This window comes from Puma concolor, chromosome A1 (genome assembly GCF_028749965.1).
Source record: "Puma concolor isolate L17-30 chromosome A1, mPumCon1.1.hap2, whole genome shotgun sequence".
NCBI classification, from domain to species: domain Eukaryota; kingdom Metazoa; phylum Chordata; class Mammalia; order Carnivora; family Felidae; genus Puma; species Puma concolor.
In genome coordinates, this window is record NC_141667.1 from 159,257,964 (window position 1) to 159,279,254 (window position 21,291).

General features: G+C 52.6%; 1 protein-coding gene and 1 long non-coding RNA gene across 5 annotated transcripts in view; both read right to left on the bottom strand.

The window, feature by feature from the left end:
* Positions 1-5,422, bottom strand: part of TFDP1 (transcription factor Dp-1) — a 40,219-nt gene extending 34,797 nt beyond the window's left edge. For 2 of the 4 annotated variants that reach the window (XM_086707890.1, XM_086707868.1), the window contains exons 1-2: positions 5,271-5,393; positions 4,505-4,576 (exon numbers count right to left, since the gene is read on the bottom strand). In XM_086707890.1, the coding sequence (XP_086564016.1) occupies positions 4,505-4,516 (12 nt within the window). In that variant the 5' untranslated portion in view covers positions 4,517-4,576; positions 5,271-5,393. Of the gene's footprint in view, positions 1-4,504; positions 4,577-4,835; positions 4,882-5,270 lie in introns of those variants that run through there. The other 2 variants (XM_086707876.1, XM_086707882.1) reach the window with 2 other exon arrangements.
* A 10,694-nt stretch (positions 5,423-16,116) lies between these two features.
* On the bottom strand, positions 16,117-20,831 carry LOC147584592 (uncharacterized). Its single transcript, XR_015251551.1, has 3 exons — positions 20,723-20,831; positions 18,495-18,662; positions 16,117-16,805 (listed from the first exon to the last, which is right to left on the bottom strand). It is a non-coding gene; the product is annotated as an uncharacterized LOC147584592 (long non-coding RNA).
* Between the last annotated feature and the right edge of the window lie 460 nt (positions 20,832-21,291).

Consider the following 21,291-nt stretch of genomic DNA (forward strand, 5'->3'; position numbering starts at 1 on the left):
GCTGGCGCTCTGGGAGTTAGCGCCTGGTCCCACAATGCACTCCAACCAACACCGAGGGAGACGGCTCGGTGCTGCGTCACCACATTTATGTCTCCAGCCCTCATTTCACCCTCGAGGTCTGGGGCTGAAAACCATACCCAGTACGTGTATTTGTAGATAAACTCTTGGTCTCCTAGCGGTATTGAACCAGGCCTCAGTATCATCCCCCCAAAGCCTACATGGGACGCCTTCTGCGGCTCTCCAGAACACCTGTAGAGAATCTTCCATCACAGAACACAAAGCGGACTCACACCAGCTTGCACACAGGAGGACCAGCTCCCCCGCCAGGAGCTGGCAATGCACCACCCCAGCCCAGGACTGGTCCCCCACTGCTCCCACACCTGCAGCCACCTCCTAACAGTGGCCCGCAAAGCGCCTCCGTGACCTTACAGACCGGCCAGCTGGCTCCCCGTTCCTCACGGAACTGCAGGGTCTGGGGCCCACGGGGAGCTCATGCTCTGCCTGTGAAACACCCACGGGGCCATGCTGCGCACACACAGCTCGCACACGGGCATGTGTTCATGGCAGAGGTCCTCCCCTGACTTCACACAATGGCAGTTTCTCCTACAATGAGCATGTATTAAACAATTACAGTTTCTGGATCTTCTCTGAAGTTGCCATTTCCTTCAGGAGGCTTTCTTGGTGCTGAAAATGACTGTCTTCTCAGCCTGGCCAACCTCTCCAGCCGTGACCTGTGTTCACAGGAGCTGTGGCTGGCACAAAATTGAATTCAGATAGCTAGTTTCATAAATGAGTACAGCAATTACATTTCCCTCCTCCCCGAATGAGGAGACCCTATGATAGAGGGACAGGCCCACGGCTGTGAGCAGAGACCCACACGGTCCCAGGGTGGTAACTGAAATGCAAGCCGCTGTGGACTCTGCCCAGCTGGGACTCTGAGCAGAAACATCGCCCGTGATGCACATCTAAGGAGGGTCCCAAAGCTTCAGGGCTGACAGCAGGAGGCAGCCTGCGTGCGGTGAGGGGGTCTTGCGTGAACGCTGGTAGGAGGCCCCGAGGCCGGTCTCTGTCGGCACTGACAGGCAGGTGTCAGCCTTGAAGGCTGTCGGGACCACAGGAGGAACTGCCGTCACTGTGCAGCCAGCCTCTACGGCCAGGGAGCTCCCGCCCCAGATCCCAGGACCAGCCAGTACTCTACGAAATTCTGGAAGCAGCCCCCAAAACCGTTGCTTGTGACCACTTCTGGGAGTGACCAGACCCCAGCTCACCACATGCTTCTGCACCAGATGAGTTTTCTCACCTCCGCACCAGGTACAAATACTGACTTTGGATTTTTACTATCTGAATTCTTCATCGCCAGCACATACCGACATAATCGGAATAAATGAACGTCAAAGACCTCGGGCCCACTTGGTCGTTGCTTCCCAGCTGGCTCCTTGGAGACAGGCAGCAGGTCTCCACCCTCACACGCTGCCCCGGCCAGAGTAAAGCTGGGGACGCGGGAGGGCAGAAGGGGTCTTGCCACAAGGACACGCAACTGCAGCCCACTCACTGCAGCCATGCACCCCTCCAGGTGAAGAGACACGCTTGCAAGATAAAAGGCCAGCTACTAATTACCAGGGAATCAGGCTGCTTTTCACATGTTGCTAGAAAACGCAAGGCTTTTTTAAGCAGAGGAATTACAGTGTTGTGTCTTGATTTCCTTTTTAAACACATGCAAATCTTTATTTGTTCTAGAGACAGAAGACACAAAGTGCAGTCGGTGCCAGAGCACCTAGGCTCCAGGTCCAGGCTCTTGGAGCCCCACACACCCACCTCCAAGCTCTTCCTGACCTCCCATCTCCATGAAACAGCACTGTTTCCTCATGGGCCCCGGCCCCCAGTCACCCCTGCCCTGCCTTCCCATGCCCCAGCCCAGTGACCCGCCCCCAGGTCCCCCCCATGCCCTCCTGTCCCAGAGCGCCCCCCCCCATGCCCTACTCCTGGCCCCTCCGTGCCCCAGCCTCCCATGCCTCCCCACTGCCCCTAGACCCCTGCCTCTAGACCTCCTGTCCCCAGGGCCCCCGCATAATCCCCCTGGGTCCCCTCCATGTCCTTAGTCCCCCTCCGGACCCCTTGCCCCCAGGCCTCCCCATGCCCCCAACTCGGCCCTTCACCCATGCCCCAAGCACCCCAACTCGTCTCCCATCTCCCACCACCAGGAGCTTCAGGAGAGCAGAACGGCACACCGTGCTCCCCGCTGGGCACAGGCACTCCACAAATAGCAAAGGACGGACAGGATGGACACGTGAACAAAACCAGCAGGCCACCCTCGACTCAGGCATTTCCACCTTGTGCCCACAGGCCAAGAACTGAGGCAGGCACACAGCACACAGAAACCAGAAGGCCTGGCTCCGGTCAACTCCGAATTGAGACACACCTACTATACGAGTGAAAAGATACAAGTCTATCCAGCATCAAGCCCCTCCACCAAAGACGCAGGTTGCAGGGTTAGCCTGCAACAGTAGTCCGCGTGCCTAGATGCCCACCCAGGCCACAGCGTGGCCCACGGCTCACTGTCAGGACAGCCATCACTGTCGCCGGCCCCACGCCCACCACCCCAAGTCAACAGGCTCAAGCCGTCCGCCTATTTCCTGGGCAGCACCCCCAAAACCTGCAGGGGCTCCTGGGCCTCCACTGGAGGGAGGAAGCTGCCGTGCCACCTTCCCTCATCCTCCGCACCAAGTCTGCTTGGCTGAGCCCTCGCCTGTCTCCTAAACTTGTCCTCCTTCACGGTGACCCCTAGGACCTAACTCCAGCCCCCTCCAGCCTTCCAGAGACCCCAGAACTCTGTAAAGCCGGGGTCCCAGCCCACGCTCTCCAACCCGAGGGGCTGGGCTCCCGCCTGTGCTTAGGCTTTGACCCTACATTGAGCTCCAACTGCTGACACTGCCCACTACTCCCCACCACTGGCTGCCAGAGTCACCTGCCCAAACTCAGACGTCACACCCCACGTAAGGCAGCTGAGAAAAGGCTAAATGCCTTTCCCTGGACCACGACCCCATTCCAGTCCAGTCCACCAGCCCTGCTGAGACCTGGTTCCGGCCACGCCTGACGTCCCCAGCTGTCGGGACTGGGAAAGCACTTAATTTCTGCTTCTCCTCACACCACCTGTCAGCCCAAACGCTCCACTACGCTCATGGCGCCCAAGCCTCCACCGCGCCACCCCTCATGCTTAAACAAAGGACGGTGCAGAGGCTGCTTCTGTGACCGTCAGAGGAGATGGCAGTGGCCTTGACTGTCTTTGCATCCCCAGAGGCCACCACGAACTCCAAAGAGTCACTCAGTTAATAAAGAAACGTGGTTCCCAGAACGCACAATCTGCGCTCTGGCACAGGCTCCCTCCGACACACCGACATCACCCGCCCCTGAGCACATACCACTGCCGGGCATCTTTGGGGGATAATTCCCAGAGAAAAGGGCGTGGCCACCAACAAATGTAACCAGAGGCGATAACCTCAGCCTTGAGTTGAGTCGTGTACGGATCATGACTTGAACCTCAGCCACAGGGCGCAGGATGCAGTATGTATTCACACGCTCTCTGCCAGACTAACCCCAGTGCTGGAGAGTGGGAGCCTACACGAGCGCGTGCCCAACCGTCACTGAGAGCGAGCCACATGTTCACTTAGGCTTTCCGGAGAACGTTAAAACCTCTGAACCAAAGGTAAGGCTCACACCTATGATTTGGTTCCACAGACGTGAGACACGTTTTCTCTACATCTCATGTTCCGGGCAGACGCAGCCCATCTGGACCGTACCTGCAACCTGTGCAACAGGTAAGAGACACGCAGCCCCCTTCCCCTGATGCTGACAAGACAGCACATCCCCAGAGGCACGGAAGGTAGGCCTGGGCGGGAGAAAGCACAGCAAAGAACTACGGGATCAATAAAACACACTATTTTTGAACCTAAAAGCCAGTTTCTTGGAAAAAGTTTCAAAAAAGTATTCAGTGTATTCTACAGTTTTGTGACAAATCCAGAAAAAGCTAAAGTAGAATTTTCCACAATTCATGAGTCACCAAATTTCATTTTTCTGAGGAAAAAAAAAGGCGGGGGGGCCAAAGCAAATGCTTACCGCTTTAGGGATGAAAGGTGAATTAACTGCCTACACCCCACACAGAACAGGTGCTCGGGGTCACTGCACACATGGCCAGCCCCAGTCTGGGCACCTGACCTCACCTAACTAAGGCTGTCATTCTCCATAGCAATGAAACTAGAATTCACGCGGCCTGCAAAGACTAAGAAAGTCCGTGGTGTCACTCAGGCGCCGCAGAAGCGAGACACGCACGTCCACAGAGCCCACCGGGTTCCGTACATCCTTCCACCTTGAACCCGTTTCACCTGCTCCAAGGTCTGAACAGAAACTGCACCGCAGCTTGTGCGTCATGGCGCCGAACCAGGTGGGGAAAGTACGAAGGACGTGGTGCCAGGGAAACGTGTCTGTAGCACGAAGCAGATATACTTACATCTTTTGCCATGTTACCAGATCCGTGAAGTCGATGCTATAAACGTTCACCCTCCAGAGAAGACTAATTTTCCTGGTAAGAAAGAACGAAAACCAAGAAATGAGTAAGAACCGAAAACCAAGTGAATAAACCATCCACGCCTGGCCCCCCGGAACCGCCACCCCCAAGGGACCCTCCGGATGGCAGGAGCCCTGCTTTCCAGACCCCCAGCCCACCCTGGGGGCAGCTGCCCGCCGGCGCCGCCCGAGAGCAAATACAGCCCCCCCCCTACACCCCGTCCGGCCCACACAAAGACCCTGCCACCCCCGGTCCCCCCCGCACCCCCCGCCACCGTGACAGGTGGTCTTCCGGCCCAGCGGGCCTGTCACCCGGCCGCCGCCGCAGCCGCCGCCGCCGCCGCCGCCGCGCGCGCGCGCCTCCCGCGCCGGAACCGGCAGTCGGGTCAGCGCCGCCCCCACCCCGCGCCGCGCCCGCGGGGGCCCCGACCCCGCGCTCCGGCCGACCCCGGCCCCCGACCCCGCCGGGCGCTCGCGCCGCTGCTCCGCGGGACGCCCGCCCGCAGGCCCCGCCCGGGACCCCGACCCCCGACCCGACCGCGACCCCGCCGGGCCACCCCGGAGTCCCCGACGGCGGCGCGGGAGCGGGGCGCCCGGGGCCCAAGGCGCGGGAGCCGCGGAGCCGACGCGCACACGCGGCGGGACGGCGGCGGGACCGGGGCGGGCGCCCCGCGCGCCTGCGCCCCCCGCGGGACCCCGGCCCGCCGCACCTGGCTCGCTCCGGCGCGCGGGCACGGGCGGGGTCCCGGCGGCGCGCTCGGCCCCGGGGTCCCTGCCCTGCGAGGCGCCGGCGCGCGGGGCTCACCCTGCGAGCGGGCGTCGGGCGGCGTGACGTGCGCGGCGCGGCGACGTGACGTGGGCGGCGGGCCGGCTCCCGCAGCGCGCCTGCGCGCCTTTTCGCGCCTTCGCCGCCCTCCTCCTCCTCCTCCTCCCGCCGGTGCGGCCCGCGCGCGCTCCGAGGGGGATGGGCTCAGCGCGGGCGGGTGCGGGTGAGTGTGCGCGTGCGCGCCGGGCGGGGACCGAGACGCAGAGCCTGGCGCGGAGACGCCGCGGTGCGCGCGCTCTTGGAGAGGGGATGGAGATGTGCGCACACCTGGATCGGAGCCGGAGGTGTGCACGTGCCGGTGTGCGCGCACACTGGGAGAAGAGTCGGCGGAGTGTACGTGCCGGTGTACGTGCCGGTGTGCGTGCACGCTCAGAGAGGGGTCGGAGGTGGGCGCACACCTAGGGAAGGGCCGGGAGTGTGCACATGCCAGTGTGCGCACAGACTTGGAGAGGCGCCAGGTGTGTGCAGGGGTGGAGGAGAGAGACGGTCCACGGGCATACGCCAGGGAGAGAGGAGGCCAGGTGTGTGCACGTGCACATGAGTGTATTTGTGGGTGTGTGTTCATGCAGGCGGAAGGAGGGTAGATTTTGTGCGCACAGGCGTTTACGTGGAGAGGGGGGGTTGGAGTGTGCACGTGCAGGCGTGCATGCCCTTGGAGGAGAGAGGCGGAAGTGTGTGGACGTTTTGATAGAGGCCAGCTGTGTGCATGTGTGCACACAGAGGAAGAAAGGCCGGGTGTGTGCTCACGTGGGGAAGAGGTGGGCAGTGTATGTGTACACGTGTGCACGCGTGCTTGTGGAAGAGAAAGGCCAGCGGGGTTTGTGCCGTGACTGTATTTGCGCATGTGCGCGTGTAGGTGCACAGAGAAGATTGGGGGTGCTCCCCACAGTGCAGAGGGCCCTGCCCACCTGGTGTCCACCTGTCCCTGCGGGGCCAGCGATCATGCCCACACCCAGCCTGAGCCGGAGTCCCCACATCCCGGTGGGGTGCTCAGGAGGAAAATCAGGCAGCAAGTTTTCTCCTCATCGCTGGGTGGGCCTGGTGCACCCCAGCCTCTGGAGACTTCTCCCTGGAGCCCACCACCGGCAGGGCCAGGGCCCCCAGGGGCTAGAGACCCAGCAGAGGGCCGGCTGGAGTCCAAAGTTCAGGGCTGCAGCATAGTGTGCGGTGAGGAGCACAGCGCAAAGGCCTCTGCCCTGTGGGGGCAGCCGTGGTTCCGTTTCACATCTAGTGCTGCTTCCCTGCCTGCTGCCTGACCAGCCACCTCACCTGTTAACACCACACTCAGCATTGGTTTCTTCTGGAAAACAGCAGAATGCTGCACCTTCTTTGTGCTGATTAGCACACAATGGGCACCAAAGAAACGTGGATGGTGGAGGTGATGGGGAGAGGCAGTCCAGTAAGTTCCTGCCTGGAGGACGTCGTACTTCTCTGTGCTGGTGCAGCTTATACAGTTCTTGGCCCCTTAGCAGGTCCCTGGGGTATCCGAACCCGCAACCTCCGTGTTGTCCCTCCAGTGGTCACATGTCCTAGCTCCATTCTCCTTGCACAGTATGTCTTTATTTTTTGCTGTATTTGAGTATTTGCCCACAGGCTAGAGGCCCCACTTCAGCCCTTGGACCCTGTACATGGGGCATCAAGCCTCTTGGTGAGAGCTGGGGGCTCAGAAAGAGAGAGGATCAGAATCTTAATCCCCCCACGAATTCAAGATTCTGGTCATCCCACAATATTCACACAAGACAGCCACCCCCAGTACTCTAAGTGATGTCTGTAGAGAAATCACGGTAGTGAGTGAGACAATGCTGAACTCGCAAGAGCTACCATGGCAGTGAGACAGCTCGAGAGGCCCTGGTTTCCTCGGGGAAAGAGCAAAAAATTGGAGTTGTTTTTTGCCTCTCGCTGAACACCTATTTCTGTGTTCCAAGGTAGCATAATTCCTAAAATTTTTGGTTGAAGATCCAAATGTTTGTGGCCAATGCCCTGCCTTGAAGTCTCTAGACTAGATTGCAGAAATGCCTCCTTCCTGATGAGCAGTGAGCCTGTGACTGCCTGCGTCCACCTGACCCCCCAGTGTCCACTCTCTATCTGGGGCGGGGGTTGTTCGGGAAGCATGACTTTTACCGATGCTTTCATTCGGGCGTTGACTTACCCACACCTCAGTAGCTGGCATTCAGCCATGATTGTCATGCAGGCTACCGCGTGAAAGTGGTTCTGTTCCGTGTTCATGAGAACAAAATGATTAGATCCTTCCCAGAAGTCCTCCTCTCCCAGAAGCTCCCTTTTTCTTTGTGTACCTGCCCTGTTGAGTCTCAGGGCATGGTACAAACCCTTACCCCTGCACCCCTACCCCCATTAAACTGCCCTTTACGGACAGAACAGTTTCTAATCCCTGGAAAATTGTAATGCTAAGTGTTTGTTAAATACCTGATTTGCCTTTGGTTCCCTCCTTGATGACACTGGTCCTGTCTTCAGCAGTTTCCTGTTTTCCACCTTCTTGGGTCACTGTGGCCATGGTGACATCAAGAGGTGGGAAGACAGAGGCTTATGGGAGGTATGTAGGAGAATGTTTCCAATATGGACAGGTGACATTTTCTCATTCTTTGGTAAAACATACGGACATCTTTAGAAAACTTTGCTCATTGTGTGTTTCATAAAATAGAAGTAAATCAGTGTGCCTACTTCACCTGGAGGGACATCCCTGGCCCTCTCCAGAGAGGTCACTGCTTCCAAGCCCCACTGACAGATTCTGTAGCCGCCACCCCTCCACCCCCACACATAGAGGCACCCGACTCGTCCTATGTCATGATTCATTTTGAAAATGTCTGGTCAAATTCAAAGTCCCCCTCTTGGGAGGAGGGCCAGTCCTGGACCCTCTTGGGTACGATGCTCCCAGCACTTACTCACATCTTAAAAGACTTGCACGCTCGTTTGCAGGCTGAAGCCCCAGCCCTTTGGCAAGAAGTCCTCAGATCTGACAGATTCTAGACCAAGGCATCTAACTCACTCCGATTATCTCCCCAGCCTGTTTACTGCTTGGACACATGTCCTTTACTCCTCCCCTGCAATGTTCTCTGGCTTCTGCGGCGAGAGAAATCCCCATCCATCTTCGCCTTTTAACTACACAGTCCTTCTAGAGAGCTCGTTCTGTGAGACTTCACACTACCCTGGCTCAGAAGTCGACAAGATTCGGGGTGCCTGGGGGGCCCAGTCGGTTAAGCATCCGACTCTTGATTTTGGCTCAGGTCAGGATCTCACGGTTTGTGCAGATCTCTGCACTGATAGCATAGAGGCTGCTTGGGATTCCCTCTCTCCCTCTCTCTCTGCCCCTCCCCCACTTGCACGCGCTCTCTCTCTCTCTCTCTCTCTCTCTCAAAATAAATTTTAAAAACTTAAAAAAAAAAGATGTCAACAAGATTCTTTTCTATGGACTCCTACAATGTGAGGTGGAAATACCCATGTTCCCCCTGTATCATTTCCTTCCTCCATAGAATCCAGCTACTGTCACGGGGCATGAAAGCACCAGAGAATATGGCGATTTGGGGAAACTTGACCTTACGTACCACTGAGTGCCTCCAGGCACTTCCCTGCTACCTATCCGCTTACCTCCCAGGTCAGAGAGGGGCCCCCAGCCCACCTGCCACAACGAAGCTGACAGGAAGTCAGACAGCCTCGGATAATCTTCAACCCCTCTGATGCTCAGATGCCTCTAGCTGAGAAATAAGTAGATAGAAATATAGGTCTTTGGTAAGAAGACAGACCACAGTTTCAAAAGTTTTCTTTCCTGCATCGCTCACTCCCCACACTCTGAGTGCCGATATTGTACAGACGAACAAGATAGAGGATTGCTAAATGAGAGGCAGATTCACACAGTCTGGGCTCAGAAGCACCACGCAGGGGCCAAGGAAGCGGGGCTGACCCCCTCGGCCTGGCTGGGGCCACAGCACCAACGTGCAGATGATGCCTCGGAGACCAGAGCGCTTGAAACCAGGCCCACGTGGAATTGCTGGGACCACAGCACCGACGTGCAGACTGTGCTTCGGAGACCAGAGCACTCGAAACCAGGCCCGCGTGGAATTGCTGTTCTGGAGCCAAAGTCGTGTGTAGGGGCCTCAGAACGGGAGGGCTTCCTCCAATTCTCAACTTCTTCCCAGCGGCGGTGACTCTCAGGCTTCCCTGGGGGTGGAGGAGGGTAGCACCTGTCTCCTGCCGATATTGAGACCATATTTCCTAGATGTAAGGCGTTCAGATACCAGTTTCCAGAGTGCAAGTGTGTGCTGCACAGAGCTTTCCAGGGGATGCTGAGGGTCCTTAGGGATACGGAGGAGCAAAATGTGACCCAAGAGCCCAAATGCAGAGCGCTGGGCCGGGACGAGGGGGTGTGGGCAGCTGGGGCAGGAGGGCCACACAGGGCAGTTTTGGTCCCCCAAGAGCCCTCCAGTTCAGGCAGCAGAAAGTGGGACGTCACTAGGCCCTTGAGAGTGCTTTCTCTCCTCCCTACACTCCTGCAAGGGTCTGGCACAGCTCACACCTGAACTTCCTCCATCTAGGATGGCTGCCCTCTACAACACAGCTTCCCTTGGGGAAAGCCATTTAAAGCCTTGGCTTCGTGGACACCCTGGTGGGCCACCAAGAGGAGGCCGGAGGCACACAGCTTCGCGGTGAGGCAAATGTCATTTGAGACAAACGATCACCAACTCCTGACTTCAGCAAACCGTTCTTCCGCTGAGCATCTGCCAGTGCAGGAAATGGACGATGTCCACCCGCTCGTACGCACTCGAAACCTAGGTAGAAGTCAAATACCTCACTTGCCCTCAGTAACTAAAACAGGTCACCAATTCAAAATATCTTGACTTCTTCCACTTTTTTCCATCTCCTCTGCCACCCCGCTGCCACCCTACCATCCTCTTCCCTGACGGCTGGAAAGTAACTCACCTCTTTTTCCTTCCTCCAGTCTCGTCCCACTCAAATCTCCCATCTGTCCAAGAACCAGAGTGTGGGACAGCAGTGGAGTGAAGAGTCTTACGTGAGCCTGGGGCCCTGCTGTCCCCACCCCCACCCCTGATGTAGACAGTCTGCGGGGACCTCACCCTGGAGAGGGACCCAGGCTCACCTGACACTCTCAGTGCACTGCTGTCCCCTGTGGTGTAGACAGTCTGCGGGGACCTCACCCTGGAGAGGGACCCAGGTGCACCTGACAGTCTCCGTGCACTGCTGTCCCCTGCGGTGTAGACAGTCTGCGGGGACCTCACCCTGGAGAGGGACCCAGGTGCACCTGACAGTCTCCGTGCACTGCTGTCCCCTGCGGTGTAGACAGTCTGCGGGGACCTCACCCTGGAGAGGGACCCAGGCTCACCTGACACTCTCCGGGCACTGCTGTCCCCCGTGGTGTAGACAGTCTATAGGGAACTCACCCCAGAGAGGGATCCAGATGCACCTGAGACCAATGTGTGCTCTGCTGTTTTGGGGTTGAGTTTTCTGCATGTCAGCTAGGTCCAGTTGGTCTATAGGCTGGTGCAGGACCTCTGTGTTCTTGTTGGTTCTGCCCATTTTTGGAGGCAGGGTATGGATGCCCCTATGTTATTGTAGAACTGCCTATCTCTCCCTTCAAGTCTGTCAATGCTTGCTTTGTTTATTTAGAAGCACAAATGTTTAGTGTGCATATACAGTATATGTATTTTTAAAGTTTTATTTATTTAAGGAATCTCTATACCCACGTGGGGCTCCAACTACAGACCCCAAGATCCAGAGTTGAACGCTCTTCTGACTGAGCCAGGTCCTCTAGTGTGTATATCTATGTGCTTATAATTGTCATGTCCTCTTGTGAACTCACCCTTTTATCACTGTTACAGGAGACAAGGACAGCATATTATTACTATCATCATTATATAATGTGCTTTGTCTCTTGTAACAACTTTTACTTAAAATCTGTCTTGTCTGAAATTAGTGTAGTGACCCCATTCTCTTTTGGTTACTAATTACAAGTAAGACCCTTTTGTATTCTTTCACTTCCAACATGTGTGTGTCCTGAGATTGAGACAGTATGTAGTTGGACCCTGCTTGTGGTCCACTCTGCCAATCTGTGTCTTTTGATGGGCAAGTTTAATCCATTATATAAGAATACATGATTTGCTCAATAGGTAGGTTTATAATTATTTTTGTGCATTTGTCTTTTAAATCAGGTAGGAAATAACAGGTGAAGTTACAAACCAAGAAACACAATAATTCGCCCGTGTGTTCCCCCTCACCCTGGGTCTTTGGGGCCTCCGGCTGTGTCTAGGCTCTTTCTATCCCACCTCAGGGGCTCTCTAAAGCATCTCTTGGAGGACAGCTCTAGTGCAAATAAACTTTCTGCTTTGTCTCTCTGGAAATATGTCACTTTCTCCCTTATATTTTAAGCACAGTTTTTCTGGATACAGAATTCTTTTTTTTTTAATTGTTTTTAACATTTTATTTATTTTTGAGAGACAGAGAGAGGCAGAGCATGAGCAGGGGAGGGGGAGAGAGAGAGAGAGAGAGAGAGAGAGAGAGAGAGAGAGAGATACAGATCTGAAGCAAGCTCCAAGCTCTGAGCTGTTTGTTAGCACAGAGCCTGACGCGGGGCTTGAACTCATGAACTGCGAGACCATGACCTGAGCTGAAGTCGGACGCTCAACTGACTGAGCCACCCAGGCGCCCCCCTGGATACAGAATTCTTGATTGGCAGGTTGTTTGTTGTTGTTGTTTCTCTCAGCACTTCAAGTATGTCCCCGACTGCCTTCTGGCCTCCATGACTTCTGATGGCAAATTGGCTCTTAGTTTCACTAAGAATCCCTTGTAAGTGATGAGTCACATCTCATAGCTTTGAGATTCTCTGTCTTTGTCTTTGAATTTGATTGTAATGTGTTTCAGTGTGGGTCTCTTTGAGCTTATCCTGCTTTGAGTTAATTAAGCTTCTTGGATTTATACTCATATCTTTAATCAAATTATACACCATGACCAAGTGGGATTTATTCCAGGGATGCAAAAAAATTTTCAACATAAGAGAATCAATGTAACACATCACATTAATAGAACAACACACACACACACACACACACACACACACACACACACACGGATATCTGTTAGATGTCAGTGTTCATTGCAGTATTATTCACAATAGTCAAAAGGTGGAAACAACCTAGATGTCCATCTGAATGCATAAATAAAATGTGGTGTATATATATACAAAATGGAATATTATTCAGCCATATAAAGGAATTAAATTCTGACACATGCTACTATACCGATGAACCTTGAAAATATTATGGTAAATGAAATAAGACACAACAGGACAAATAGTGTATGATTCTCCTTACATGAAACGTGTAGAATGGGCAAACTAATAAAGACATAAGGTAGATTAGTGATTACCAGTGTCTGAAGGTAGGAGAGAATGGGGAGTTAACTGTTTAATAGTTACAGAGTTTCTGTTTTGGGTGATGCAAAAGTTTAGAAATAGGTAGTGGTGATTGATGCACAACATATGAGTTTAATTAACACCATTGAATTGTACACTTAAAAAAGGTAAAATGGCAAATTTTATGATGTATATTTTATCACAACTTTAGAAATTAATAATATACCAAAAGCCATTGACTTGTACATTTTCAATGGATGAATTGATGGCACATGAATTATAATCTCAATAAAACTATTTTCTTTGAAAAAGCTATGAAGACAATTTGGGGCACAATTGGGGAAGATTATATATGTTCCAAATATTAGATTAGAGAAGACATTGTTATTTTGCTAGATGTGACAATGGTATTGTGATAGTGGAGGGGATTATCTTTTTTCTTAGGAGAGGCATGGTGGTAAACTGAGTTACTAAGCATGATCATGCCAGTACTTTCCTTTTGAATGGTTCAGGAAAAAAATGTGTGTGTGTCTTTCAGATGGCAGAGGAGGGGCAGGAGCAGGAGAGAGATAAAGGAGGGGGGATAAATATGGCAAAATGGTAAACACTGTTTAGATATGGGTGTATATTTTACAGCCTCACTGTATTTTGAAACTTTCAAAATAGTTGGGAGAAAATCCCTTTCTATTCAACATTAATCAGAAGGTTCTAACCAATGCAATAAGGCAAGAAAAAGAAATTATGAGGCATAAATATTGAATAGGAAGAACTTAAGCTGTCTTTATTCTTAGATGTGATTGTATATGTGGAACATCACAGGAATCTACTAGAACTAACTAGTAAGTGTGGCAGATTCTCTCTATATGCAATAAAATCAATTCTCTCTATGCAATAAAATCAATGTTTCTATATAACAAACTATTGGAAAAAATTTTTTAATATTGTTTAAAATAGCATGAAAAATATCAATTTATTGGGAGTTAATTTAGATGTGCAAAGTCCTATAGGAAAAAAATATATAAAACACTGCTTTAAAAAATCTAAAGTAGACCCAACAGGGGGCGCCTGGGTGGCTCAGTCGGTTGAGTGACTGACTTCGGCTCAGGTCATGATCTCACAGTCTGTGAGTTTGAGCCCCGCATTGGGCTCTGTGCTGACCACTCAGAGCCTGGAGCCTGCTTCTGATCCTGTGTCTCCCTCTCTCTCTGCCCCTCCCCCCACAGGCATGTTCTGTCAAAAATAAGTAAACATTAAAAAAATTACAAAATAAATAAAGTAGACCCAACACTTTGGGTATACATTATATTCTGGGATTGGGTGACTCAATATTGTTAAGCTGTGCGTGTTCTCCAAACTAATCTATGGATTCAATGTCATCTCAGTCAAAATTTCAGCATTATTTTGGAAGAAATTAAAAACTTGGGGCGCCTGGGTGGCGCAGTCGGTTGAGCGTCCGACTTCAGTCAGGTCACGATCTCGCGGTCCGTGAGTTTGGGCCCCACGTCAGGCTCTGGGCTGATGGCTCAGAGCCTGGAGCCTGTTTCCGAGTCTGTGTCTCCCTCTCTCTCTGCCCCTCCCCCGTTCATGCTCTGTCTCTCTCTGTCCCCCCAAAAAAAATAAATAAATAAAAACTTTAAAAAAAAAAAAAACTTGATGGGGGGAGATTTCACTTTCAGAGCAGTTTTAGGTTCATAGCAAAACTGAGCACAAAGTACAGAAAGTTCTCAGATACCCTCTGCCCTGCACCTGCACGCAGCCTCCCACTATCCAAATTCTGCACCAGAGTGGTACCTTTGCTATAATCAGTGAGTGAACCTACTTTGACAGCATGATTGCCCAACGTCCATGGTTTATGTTGGGGTTCACTCTTGGTGTTGGACATTCTATGGTTTTGGCAAATGTATGGCATGTGTCCACCATTATAGAATCATACTGATACTGCCCTAAACAGCTTCTGTCTTTCCTGCCCACTAACTCTCAGCAACCATCGGCCTTTTTATTGTCTACAGTTTTGCCTTTTCTAGAATGTCACATACTTGAAATTATATACTACGTAGCCTTTCAGACTGGTTTCTTTCACTTAGCAATAAGTAAGTTTCCTCCAGTGTACCACAATCTGTTTATCCATTCATCTACTGAAGGATGTCTTAGTTGTTTCCAGGGTTTTGCAATTATGAATAAAGCTGCTATAAACATGCGCATGCAGATTATTGTGTGGACATGTTTTCAGCCCATTTGGGTCGATATCAAGGAGCATGGTTGCTGGGGCGTATGGTGAGAGTATGTTTAGTGTTGTGACTGCCAAACCGTCCTCCAAAGCGGCTGCACCTTTCCCGCCAGCAGTGAATGACAGTCCTGTGTCCTCATCAGCACGGCCGTTGTCAGCATCAGGCTCTGGCTGTTCCAACAGGTGTGCCCTGGAATCTCACTGTTGTTTTTCTTTGTTTTAATTTATAATTCCCTAATGACATGTGATGTGGAGCATCTTTTCATTATGCTAATCTGCTGCACTTATTTATGGGGTCTATTTCTGGGCTCTGTATTCTGTCCCATTGATCTATTTGTCCATTCTTCTGCTAATACCACACAGTCTTGATTACTGTAGCTTTACAGTAGGTCTTGACGTTGGACACTGCCAGTCCTCAAACTTTGTTCTTCTCCCTTAATAGTGTATTGGCTATGGGGTCTTTTGCCTGTACATATAAATGTTAGAATCAGCTTGCCAATATCTGCACAAAAACTTGCTGGAACTTTGATCGGGATTGCATTCAATCTATAGAGACAGCTGGGGAAAACCGACATGCTGACGTTGTGAATTCCGTTTCATCAACATGGACTATCTCCCCATTTATTTAGTTCTTTGATTACCTTTCATCAGAGTTTTATAGTTTTTCTCATGCAGATCTTACACATGAACTTTGTTAAGTGTATACCTAAGTATTTCATTTTGGGGTTCTAATGTAACTGATATTATGTTTTTTTATTTCAAACTCCACTTGTTCATTGCTGGTATAGAGGTAAGTGATTGACTTTTGTATACTGACCTTGTATCCTGTAATCTTGTTATAATTGCTTATTAAATCCAGAATTTTTTGGCAACTATTTCAGATTTGCTACATAGGCAATCATGTAATCTGCAAACAAAGAAAGCTTCATTTCTTTCTTACCAATCTTTATACCTTCCTTCCTTCGTTTCTTTCTTTCTTTCTTTCTTTCTTTCTTTCTTTCTTTCTTTCTTTCTTTCTTTCTTGTTTTGTTTTCTTTCTCTCTTTCTTTATCAAAATTTAAAACTCTCACTCATCAAAAGCAAGTTTAAAAGACATCTATAGACTGGGGAAAATATTCACAGTAGATATATCTTTTTAAGTTTATTTATTTATTCTGACGGGGGTAGGGGCAGAGAGAGAAAGAGAGAATCCTAAGCAGGTTCTGCGCTGCCAGCTGCCAGTGCAGAGCCCGACACAGGGCTCAACACCATGAACCGTGGGATCATGACCTGAGCTGAAATTAAGAGTTGGCCACTTAAACGACCGAGGCCACCCAGACACCCCAACAGTAGATCTAATAAAAAACTCGTATCCAGAATATACAAAGAACAATGCCAAATCAATAGGTAAAACAAAAAGAACTCTGTTAAAATTGTCAAAAGACTTGAACTATGTTTAACTGTGTTAAAGAAGAAATCCAAACGGCTAAGAAGCATGTGAAATGTTCACAACTTCTTTAGCAATGAGGAAAATGCAAATTAAACCACAGTAGGGTACCATTTCACACCCAAAACCAAGGGATTGATAATAAGAACTGTTGGCCAAAATGTGGTCCAGCTGGAACTGTCATACCTGCTGCAGGAAATGTTAAACTCTCTTTGGAAAACTGATCGGCATTTTCTATGAAGTCAAGCGTACAAGTGCTGTGATCCGGCAACTGCAGTCCCAGAATGTACCCGAGAAAGGTGAGGGTGCATGTCCATCAGGAGGCATCTTATGCGACGCTCACAGGAGCAGTGTGGGTGATGGCCCCGGTGGCACCTGCTGGGTGCCCCTGCGGTAGAAAGGAAAGGAAAGGTGTGATGGAGTCACACTTGGCAGGCAGGTCTATGGCCACGGGCGAGAGTTGGGTCCAATCCTTCACGCTGCTTTGATCAAAAGTCAGCTGACACAAATGACTGCATCTTGTATGAGTCCATTATTATAAAGTACCAAGCGAGCAAATGAACCCAGTTCGCCTGTGGTTACTTGTGGGCAAGAGGACACGGGGGTTGGGGGGACAGGAGGGGGGCTCTGGGTGCTGATAAGGTTGTGCTTCCTGATCTGGGTGTAGGTTCAGTGAAAATTCATTAAGCTGTGAACTCCTGGTCTTTTCACCCTTTATGTACGTATGTGATACTACAATAAAAAGGTTTCAAAATGCCATTTAGCAAGAGATCAAAAAATGTGAACTACCTAGGAATAAATCTAATGAAAAAAATACATAAGACTTCTTCACACGAGTCGACAAAAAGTAAAGAAGAATTAAGTAAAGGGAAGGGTCTGCTCTGCTCACGGTTTGGCAGAGACAGTATCATAGGTTTGCCAGTACGTGCACATGGGATTTGATTCTCAGTCTCGTTAACTGTCAGGGAAACGCCAATGAAGGCCAGCCACAGACAGAAATCAGTGTATTCTCACTTGATGTGCAAATCTTATGAAGTCTGACGAGAGCAAGTATTGGAAAGTCTGTGGACCAGCAAGTAGGGTGTAAAATTGATGCCATCACTTTTGAGGATAATTTGGCATTATTTTCTTAGGTGAAGCGTCTCCACACGTTACTGCCCAGCCATGCCACTTCCCAGTGTGTCCCGGGGGGCATGCTCAGCACCAGTGTTTACACTGACAGCCAAACACGGTTCAAATGTCCAGCGTCAGGAGTCCCAATAAACAGTGAGGCGTACCCCACAACAGAGTAAGAAACACCTGTGAAAATGAGTGAAGTCGAGCGTCCCTCACGCACACACATGACACCGTATGCTGCTCACGCAGTTTAGAACAAGAAAAGACTAAAAGCACACGTGTACATAGGATGTATGGGAGGAAACAAAAGGGAAAGGGTAAAGAGGGCGGTAAGCACCAACCATGGGGGAGCAGCTACTTGGAGAGATGTCTGTCCTCGACGGGGTGAGGTCATACTAGTAATTATGTTCCGTGGACAAATGGAACGAGTCAAGCAGGGCTCAGCACGGCTGTTGCAGAGACAAAGGTCGTGACTAACCTGGGCTCTCACCTGAGGGCCAACGCCCAAGAGATCTCTGCTACTTTAACCCGACCTCCGCCCACTCGGCCCTGCACGCTCTGGCCTCTGGGACCATTTCAGCCTAAGTTGGCCCTGCTCTCTCCCTCGGTCCCCATCCTTCTGTCAGACCAGAGACTTGAAGGAGACCTTGGGACTGTTTCCCTTCTTACTTTATATGGTTTTATTAAGCAGTGACTCCCTTAATAACTGTCTCCCTTTTTTGGTATTTTCTGTATTTCCATATAAACATATAAAACAAAATCTTAGTTTTAAAAATCCAGAAAACGTCTCCTAGTATGAAGGCTGGAAACTGACGGTTGGCCCTATCCAAGATTAAGAAGGAAAAACAAAACAAAAAGCAAAGAACGTTGCCAACGTTCAAAACCCACAGGCCTGCATCCAGAGCTTGCTTGCAGGAACCCGAGGCTCTGGCCTCAGAGGGGTAGCAGCCCCCAGGCCCACCTGCTGCCCTGCCGCTGCTGCCCCGCGTGGGTGTGAGACTCCTCTCTGCCGACACTGCCTGCCTCCAGCGTGTGCTCCGTTCCTCTTTGGTGTCCTTACAGGAGAGAAGACTCCCCACAGCAGCGGCGAACTGTCCCCTCTAACGAGCTCCTTTGGCTGATGAGGAATCTGCTGTGGAGAAAGGAAATGCCCTCAGCAGGCCAGCCCGGGCTGCGCCGTGGAGCAGCCCAGGACCTGGGGGCCTGTGTGGGTGTCACCGGGGCTGTTGGCTCAAAGAGCTGAGACCTGTCCTGCTGGGGACGCAGGAAAAGAAGGCCACAATGGAGCCAAACTGGAAACCAGTGGAGAGCAGACCCGTTTCGGGGGCTACTCCTGCTGGTGCTGAGAGATGCTGTGCTGGGGAGTGGAGCTGGGGCACCAGGTCAAGGTCAGGTGGGGCTGGGGGGAGGGGTGGTACCTCCCATAACCAAGCAGAGCCCAGTGTTCTCTCCCTTTCTCCGATTTGCAATGGTCCAGGCAGCAACAACAACGTGAATGCTAACCCACCTAACCCCCAGCAGGACAGTAAGGATGCAAAACGGTTTCTCAGGGAACCTCTAACTCATCTGCCCTGTGTCACTCTGTCCACATCGCATCTGGTAGATTATGCCACTAGAGTCCCTGGACCCAGCAGGGCTGGTGAGTGGGGATGCCCCCCCAACCAGGCCTGCTGACAATGGTCTTGGAGCCCCAGGCTGTGAGCAGGAGGCCCCTCTCCCTCGTCAGCAACTGTCTCTTCAGACCTGGCTACAGACCCAGACCCAACTGGTGTTTCCACCCTCCCACACGTGACTGATGGTGGCTGTTCCTGTGGCAGGTAAGAGATCGTGACGTGTGTTGGAGAGGGCCGAGAGCCCTGACCTCAATTCTAGACCAACCTGAACCCTGACCAGGGACCAGAATTCGAGCAGCAGGTATCTGAACCCTGCACAGCAGCCTGCACTAGCACATTGGCTAAAGGAGGAGCAAATGTCCAACATCACTGAAGCTGAGGTGGAAACGTGATGGCCCAGAGTGTTGCTATTTCGTAATAGCTTTTCTCTCTCCCCTTGCTCCTCCTCCCTCTTCTTTTTAACTCTCACATTTTATCACAAACCTTGTGGAACAAAATGAAAATTCCTTGCCTGGCATGGGCCTAGAGCAGAGATCACTGAAGTTCATTTAGAGAACTCCCAGGGATTTCCAAAAGTGCTCTGAGCATTAAGCCATTGAGGGAAATAGAGGTGCCTTTTTAAATCCACAAATACAATAATAAAGTAAGATGCTATTAGTCATGTGTTCTCACTAGAAGAGAACCCTGGGAGTCTCCGCCTGCGCTGAGGGAGCGCTGGGCTTGTTTCCTGCCTCCCACACCCACTCTGGTGAAGCCACATGCCGCGTTCGCTTCTAACCAGTGTTTAATGATTTTCATTTTTAATTCCAAGAGGTTTAATTCACGCCGCAAGGGACAGTCTATACACAGCAGGAATCACAACTTTGCACCGGAGGCGCAAGCCAGCCTCCTGCTCCTGCGGCCCCGCCCACCTGCCCGCCCCGCCCCTGCGGCCTCAGGCCTCCGAGCGGATGGACGGAGACCCAGCTATACCCCACTACGGTCCAGGACCCGGCCTCCCAGACGCCCCGCCCTCCCCGCCCCCACCCCCCCCCCCCCGGCTCTGACGCTGACCACCAGCCGCAACACGGCCCACTCTAAAACGAGGAACGTGAGAATCTCTAATGCGAGTTCCTGGGCGCAGTGCTGGCTGTCTCAGCCCAAGCCAGCCCCGGGTCAGCCGCGAGCGTGCTGTGCGCGCGGTGAGTGGTGCGCAGGGGCCCAGAGGTCAGCGGCTAGGCGTACATACGCAGGCCGCGTGCTCGCAGGCCGCCGTCTGCCGTCCACCTGTCACCCATCCCTGTCCATCCGCGGGCGCGCACCGTCCTCTGTCCGCCTCTGACCTTCTACTCACGTTCATCGTCTCCCTGCTCATTTGTCCGCCACCGCCCATGTACCTACCTCCCCGCGCACACACTTCGACCCGCAGAAACGCACAACTTTGGGCTCTGTCACTGGGTCTAACTTTTCCTAAACCGCCTGCCTGGGGTGGTGGGGGGGGCAAGGCGGCAGAAGCATAGGGGCGTCCTGGCCAAGCTGGGGGGACCCGGTCAACCAGAGCGCCGACCGCGCTCACCGTCCGCCTGCCTGCGCTCACCTGCGGGTCGGCTGCCGCGGGCTCTGGTCTGGGGGGGCTGACGCGCGGAGCAGCCCCAAGGAGGCCCGGCCCACCGGCCCCGGGACCTGGGGTCCCCCGGTCTCCTGACCCCGGCCCCGCCCCACCCCACCCTGGCCCCGCCTCTGCTCGAGGCCCAGACCCCATCCGAGCCCTGCCACGTTCACCCGAAGCCCCGTCCCAAGCCCCGCGCCTCTAGAGGCCCCGCCACTGTCCCTCCCCCATCCCAGGTCCCGCTCAGCCCTAAGCCCGGCCCCTACTGGGGCCTCGCTCCGCCCCGCGAAGCCCCGCCCACTCCAGGCCAAGCCCCACCCCCTTCCCAAGCCCCGCCCCGGCCGAGGCCCTTTCCTCACCGGGAAGGCCCGCCCCGCCCGAAGCCCCGCCCCACCTAGGGCAGCACAGGTGCCAGGTCCCACAGCCTCAGACCCACATGGGGTGGGCGGGGCTTCTCCAGCTGGGCCTGCAGGGGACCGGCCCAAGGGCTGTCCCTGGTCGTGCTACACAGTGTCTCACGAAGCCCTGCAGCCACACCAGAGCGAGTCCTCATTCCT